The sequence below is a fragment of the Oryza sativa genome, chromosome 2, assembly GCF_034140825.1.
Source record: "Oryza sativa Japonica Group chromosome 2, ASM3414082v1".
In the NCBI taxonomy this organism is placed as follows: domain Eukaryota; kingdom Viridiplantae; phylum Streptophyta; class Magnoliopsida; order Poales; family Poaceae; genus Oryza; species Oryza sativa.
The window spans coordinates 21,182,245-21,189,129 of record NC_089036.1 but is presented as its reverse complement, the minus strand read 5'-3'; the positions used below and the strand labels follow the sequence as shown (position 1 = coordinate 21,189,129).

General features: G+C 45.6%; 2 protein-coding genes across 2 annotated transcripts; one reads left to right on the top strand and one right to left on the bottom strand.

Annotated features, from left to right (window-relative positions):
* Positions 1-357: 357 nt before the first annotated feature.
* LOC107278049 (uncharacterized) lies at positions 358-1,152 on the bottom strand. The gene has a single exon (XM_015768988.2). The coding sequence runs from the start codon at positions 1,150-1,152 to the stop codon at positions 358-360; it is 795 nt and encodes a 264-aa protein (XP_015624474.2).
* Positions 1,153-5,441: 4,289 nt separating this feature from the next.
* Positions 5,442-6,883, top strand: LOC4329625 (trafficking protein particle complex subunit 12). Its single transcript, NM_001416659.1, has one exon. The coding sequence runs from the start codon at positions 5,509-5,511 to the stop codon at positions 6,499-6,501; it is 993 nt and encodes a 330-aa protein (NP_001403588.1). The 5' UTR covers positions 5,442-5,508; the 3' UTR covers positions 6,502-6,883.
* Positions 6,884-6,885: the final 2 nt, after the last annotated feature.

Sequence of the window (6,885 nt, the reverse complement as noted above, 5' to 3'; positions counted from 1 at the left end):
CCTAGCCCCATTAGTGTCATGCAGGAGTGCCCACTTATCATTCGGCTCGCACTCAATCCAATGGGTAAAACATTTGATATTCTTTGATGACCTACACTTCTTTCCATTTGATGGAATAAGATCATCCATTGGTTCCAGGGCCTGGGGGACATGTACATCCTGCGGGTTGTTGTTGGTCTGCTTTGACCGGATATGTGTCCTTGTCGCCTGGTCAAGTTGTTTCCAAAGCTCATCGAACTTTGTAGACTGATTTGCCTTGCACAACTGCTTGAACATGTTCATCAGCCGCCGGCTGTTGAATTGTTTGAAAAAATTGGCTCCCATGTGCCGCATGCACCAACGGCTGTGCATGTCAAGCTAGTAGTATGCACCATCACCATCCTCCTGGAGCTCTTTGATTGCCTTCAACAGACCGGCATTCCGGTTATGGATGATGCATATCGATGTGCGTTTTTGCACCACTCCCCACTTTAGAAGTTGCAAGAACCACAACCAGCTTTCATAGTTCTCGCTTTCAACAAAAGCAAAAGCTACTAGAATTATCTGGTTGTTCGCATCCGCACCAACAGCTGTTGATATCTGGCCTCGGTACTTCCCATTTAGGAAAGTACCGTCGACACACAGCACCAGCCTCGAGCACTGGAACACATGAATGCATGCTCCGAATGCAAAGAATGCCCGTTGCATCACAAGATAATTTGGAGGACGAATTGACTCCCGATCCTGGACAGCAACATTGGTCCCAGGGTTCCTGCTCTTTAGAATGTTAAGCATCTGTGGCAGAGTGTCATATGCTTCCTCAAATGTCCCATATCTTTTCTCCATGGCCTTCTGCTTCGCTCTCCAAGCCTTGTGGTAACTAATTGTGTATTGTTCACCTTTCTCCACCAGTTTTATTATGTGCTGCACAGGCAGGTCATCACCTTCAATAATTTCATTGTAGTACTTGTTCGCGACGTATGCCGCGATCAGGTTGCGGTGCGACTCCCTAGTGTCCCGAATCAGACAGGAGTGTTCCTGCAGTTTGGACACAATCCGGTAAGACTCGTACTTTGGCACGTGACCATGAAGACGGAAGGTGCAACCTTCCGTCTCACAGACGACCATGTACTTAGTCTTGTTAGACTTCACAACCCTGAACTGCCTTTGCATCTGGAATGACCATGACTACACTGCGTCTTGCAACCCCGTTTTGTCACGGAACATTGCACCCAGATTGATTTGGCCATTCCCGTAGAACCATATTGAATCATGACAAGAGTTTTCTGCAATATAACCAGGGTCTTCAAGGTTCAACGAAGCAGGCATAGGTACTTCCTCAACTTCTTGTTCATCTTCGTCATCATTCTCTTTAGCAGCGAGGTTTTCCTCATCTTCGACTGCATGTCGGTCCACCCTCTCAATTTCTTCAACTATAGCAGGTATGTCCTCCCCTTCATCGGCTTCATCAGTATGATGGCGGTTGACCACTTCATCTCCTTGTATGGATAGATTTTGAATGTCAGGACCAACATCGCCACCACGATGGGGAGCTACAACTTCATCTTCTTCGTGTGAACTAGACCCCAACTCCTCACAGTTGCTGGATTGCCCCGCTGCGTTCTTCGTGGGGACTCTTCCTTGACATGCTTGCACCAGCATGACATATTCATATCCCTGTCTCCTACAGCCAGCGAGCCAATCCTACCAGCCTTACTCCGTGTCACATTTTTTAACTCCCATCTTATGTTGTTGGCCGATCGGCTCCACATAACCCTCACGTTAACACTATATATACCCGGATCTAAAGAAAATGTGCATGTTAGCCAGTACCAAACTTCGGGCATGGTAAGAGTGTCAGGATTTGGATGGTATAGTGTGCATCGCCTAAAGTTGCTCAGATCGACACCACTTTCATTTTCCATAATTTCACCTTCACCGAAGTACACTCTAAATGCCGACATTCCTGCCATTGCAGACAACACGGACTAGTCCGTAAGGAAGTCTTACAGAACAAACGTGTCCTATTCGCGACCAAAATTCGTTTACACGCATACTATTTTTTTTGTTAAAAAATTCTTTATCAATAACTACTTATTTATATTTCCATATTATTTATAAATAAAATCATGTACTTGTAATAAAAAATTTACAAATAAATAATTACGTAAACATAAATTATTTACTTACGAATACATGACAATGCAATTCATTATTTATAATTTTACTACAACTTACATAAAAAATATACACATGACAATAAAATTAATACATATTAATTAATTAAAACACGTAATTAAACATAACTATGGCAGTTAATTTAAGTAAAAGAGTACGTAATACTTAAAACAACACAACCATACCATATCGTACATAAATATGATGACGAAATATTTACCTGCGTTTATGAGACACCGCCTACTCCTTTTTAACCAGCTTGCTCGTATAACAATTGCTGTCTCAAAGTTTAGTTCACTGCATAATCCATAAGTTTAACTAACAAATTAATTATACATATCAATTAATTTTAATACAACAAATGACTACTTGCACCGAAGAAACATTGACGGAAGCTAAGTTAAAAATCATTTTGGTTAGCTCTTTATATTCTTTATCTAAGACAATGACACTCATTGAGCTGCATCATGTTCTTTGCTACGGACTATTTGTACCTACTTAGATATGACCTCCGAAACAATACTACTATTGCAAATTTGGATGAGTACATTTAATATATTACTACTTTAACTATAAATTATCTAACGGACCGTAACTTTACTTAAATACAAAATATTTGTAATTATCAGTTAGTACAAAATTATCTATAAATTTATCATAACATGATAAATTAATAGAACTAAGTTTAACTTCACTTGATTAATTACATAATCAAATTAATCATAACTACCAATTTATTATAGTATAAAACTATTTGCAGCGACATAAATTTATTTAACTGCACTTTAATTACAATACCAAATAAATTACAAACTATCTATTAATTGCAAACTGTCTTCCATTATAGTACCATACCTTGTCTTGCCTTCTTCTTTTCAACCAATTTGCTCATATAAAAGTCCCAATTTCAAAGTTCTTCGTAGTACTGCATTTCTTTGTTCGTTGTAACAACCTACAATGTAAAGCTCGTGTTTAAGTACACCATATATTTCCCGCTACTTAACGAATATTTATACCTTTTCCATTTCTTACAAAATAAATAAATGCATGAACTACTAAGTAATTGTAACTTAAAATTACTACAAATTAATTACAACTTTAATTTAATTTTTGTACCACATTTAATAATTATTAATACTATTAATATCAATATCAATAACTACAAATATAACTATTAATATTTCAGTTTTTTTCATTTCTTACATATAATATTGGCCGTATATATAAAATTAAACATCACATGAACTGCTAATTAATTATAACTTATAATTACTACTACGTACAAATTAATTCTAACTTATATTATACTTATGTACCTTATAAATTAATTATGTCTACCTATTTTTTAACCCGAATCGACTCTATTAACTTTCTACATTTCTATTTTTACATACGACCTAACAGAATATAATGTAGCTGTACATACCTAAATTTTTCTCTGACATAATTAAAAACAAATATTAACTACGTGAACTAATATTTTCTAAATCCTCATCGTAGAATTTGTGCTAATAGAAAACTAATCAACTTACGTGTCTTTTTTTCCTTCTCTCCACTACCTGCACTGCCTCCTCTCTTCTCTTGCTCTTTCTCTCCTCAGTTCACTCCCTTATGTCTTCCTCTGTGAGGACCATCTCCTCTCCTCTCAATTTAACCCCGTGAGCGCATTGAATTCCAGCGCTAGCAGTTACAAATGGCCTGATAAGAGAATACACAGAGCTCTTCCACCTCTCCCTAAAAAGCTAAGGTAGATGGCTAGAACCCGTGCAAAAAGCAGTCTCGCGCATGCAAAGCGGTGGCGAAAAGCGGCGATGCTCTCGCGCATGTGGAGCGCGATACCGAGGGCGGTCTCGCGCGTGCGTACCGCGATACCGAGCCTGCTGCCGTGCCCTCGATGCACTTGCTCTCGCGCACGCAAAGCGCGACACCGCGCGGTCTCGCGCCCTCAAAGCGCGACAGCGCTGACCCACTGCGCTCCTCGCTCTCGCCTCGCTCTCGCGCACGCGTATAGCGACACCACGTTCGGTCTCGCGCTCCCAAAGCGCGACGCCGCGGGCCCACTGCCCTCCCCCAGTCTTTCTCTCTCGTGCGCATGCCGCGTCAGCAGTCTCGTGCGTGCAAAGCGCGATACCGCGTGCCCACGTCTTCCCCGTTGCGTCATAATCGGTCTCGCGGTTTCATATTACGATACCGGCCTCGGTCTCGCGCAACGAAAGTGCGAGAGCGATGGCTCCACCCGAGGTAGTCGTGGGGATTTCTCCACGTGGCGCTCTCGCTCGTGGGAAAAGTGATATCGCTGCGGTCTCGCTTCTCGCTTGCGCGAGAGCGCCAGCTCAACTTCGCTATCGCTTTGTCAGATCGCGATTTCGCCACGCTATCGCACTTTCAACGAGCGAACATCGGTATCGCTCTTCCAAAAAGCAATACCGATGGTTTATTTCCGCAAATCGTTCGCTATCCGGTATATTTTTGCACAATCAATCGATAAACGGTATAATTTCAAAAAAATTTCGTGTGTAATGCTAGAAAGTTTTACATTGTGAAACGGAGGGAGTAGTAAAAGGACCATATGTTAAAAGATTAAAATATAGAGCAAATCAGAATGCCTATTTGTCAAATTCTTGATTTCGTGTTAAATCTGGACAACTAGACTAGACTTGCTGCATCAGATATAAAAACTAACCGTCTCTCTTCCCGATCGAACCCTTTCTTACTCATGCCATCCTAAGCTTTCCTCCGTTGCCACCCCCCCTCTTTTGCTGCTACCACTGTTAGCCTCCTAACAATTCAAGTTTATCACTATTGGCCTTTCACCCTCCTGTGAGGCTACTATCTCTCTTTCCACTAGACCCAAAGTTTGTGTCATTGATACCATTGCGAAAATACCAGTCTATCATCGTGTCTTCATCTCTTGTAGCTGAGTGACACCTCACCGTTTGGTTTTCACCCTCCCATGACCTTCCTTCCTCCCACCGGACCCCAACCACTATGCCGTAATTTAGCGTGTTTTCCCGGTAATTGATAGTACTGTGAAAATACTACTCCTGATGAGTTTACATCCGTCGGTCTTTTTTCCTTGACTTGAGGATGAAATTGACTATCTAACCTTCAGATTTAAATTGAATTGGGGCAACTAATAGCAGAAAAGGGATCACCTTTTCTTTTTTTAATCTACTTATTCACTTGTGATTGTGATGATTAGCGAACAGAGTTGAGACAGCCCAAAAGCCCAATAATACCTTACCTGTGTACAAAGTGTACAACCCAAGCCCACTTCGTCGACCAGCCTCTGTCTTCTTCTTCTTCTTCTTCTGATCCTCCGATTCCAACCTCCGAGATCCCGATCCAGCCATGGCGGAGGCCGCCGCCGCCGCGTCCAACTCCACCCCCGCCTCGCCTCCTCCTCCGCCCGCCGCCGCCGCCGCGCTCGGCCTCCCCGACCTCTCCGTGCCCTACGATCTGGCGACGCGCGGGCAGTGGAAGTCGCTGCTCTCCCACCTCGACGACGCGTCGCACCCGCGGCACCGCCTCCTCCTCTCCGCGCTCTCCGCCCTCTCGCTCGCCAAGCTCCGCCGCTACGCGGACGCCGCGGCGCTCATCGCCTCGCTCCGCCCGGACCCGGGCTGCCCGCCGCCGCCCTTCCTCCTCCGCCTCCTCCACGCCCTGCTCCCGCTCTTCCTCCCCGCCGACCGCCCCCTCGCCCTCGACCGCCTCTACACCCTCCTCTCCTCCGTCCGCGCCCGCCCCGACGCCTCCCACCCGGAGTGGCGCCGCCGCGAGTCCCTCGTCACGTCCCTCCTCGCCGCCGACCACCTCGCCCACCGCGAGTTCGACGTCGCCCTCGCGCTCCTCGCGTCCGTCGCGGCGCTGGACCCGGGCAACCCGGCGGTCCTCTCCCGCCTCGGCTACGCCCACCTCCAGATCGGCAACCTCGCCGCTGCCGCGGCCGCGTTCCGCCACGTGGAGTCGGTGGCCGGCGGCGACCCGGCCCACGCCAGCCTCCTCGCCCGCAACCGCGCGCTGGAGTGCGTGGTGGCCAAGGACTACGCGGCGGCGGTGCGGGAGTACGAGCGGTGCATCGAGGCGGACGCCGCGGACGCGGTGGCCGTGAACAACAAGGCGCTGTGCCTCATGTACTCGCGCGACCTCGGCGACGCGATCAAGGTGCTCGAGGCGGCGCTGGAGGGCCACCCGACGGCGGCGTTGAACGAGACGGTGGTGGTGAACCTGTGCAGCATGTACGAGCTCGCCTTCGTCAACCACGCCGACGTCAAGCGCAGCCTCACCGACTGGATCGCCAGGGTCGCCCCCGACGACTTCGACCCCTCCTGCACTCGCATGTAGGGGAAATTGTTGGAATTCTGTTCTTCAAATTCGCTTGAATTTGTGTGAAAGATTTGCTGAAATTGGGATGTACAATTTGGGGGTTAGCAAACAATGGGTTTCAGTTGATTGTCCTACCTGGGATCAATAGCTTTCTGTTGTTGCTCAATTAATATCGATATATTACTCTTGTGAATTTCATTACTTAATGAAATTATCTATTATCTAAAAATGATGGAAAATTATCGAAAGCAAGTCGTCGATTTCCTTAGAATTGTTCTTTTTACACATGAACATAATAATAGACGATGCACATATTCAGATAATTTGAAGTGCAGAGAAGATAATAAACCAAGCCTTGAAACTAGTAGCAAAATTCAATGAAATTGTTTCTGGGTTGGAACT

Coding starts and splice junctions, on each gene's coding strand:
- LOC4329625 (NM_001416659.1), top strand. CDS start 5,509: ATGGCGGAGGCCGCCGCCGCCGCGTCCAACTCCACCCCCGCCTCGCCT.
- LOC107278049 (XM_015768988.2), bottom strand. CDS start 1,152: ATGCAAAGGCAGTTCAGGGTTGTGAAGTCTAACAAGACTAAGTACATG.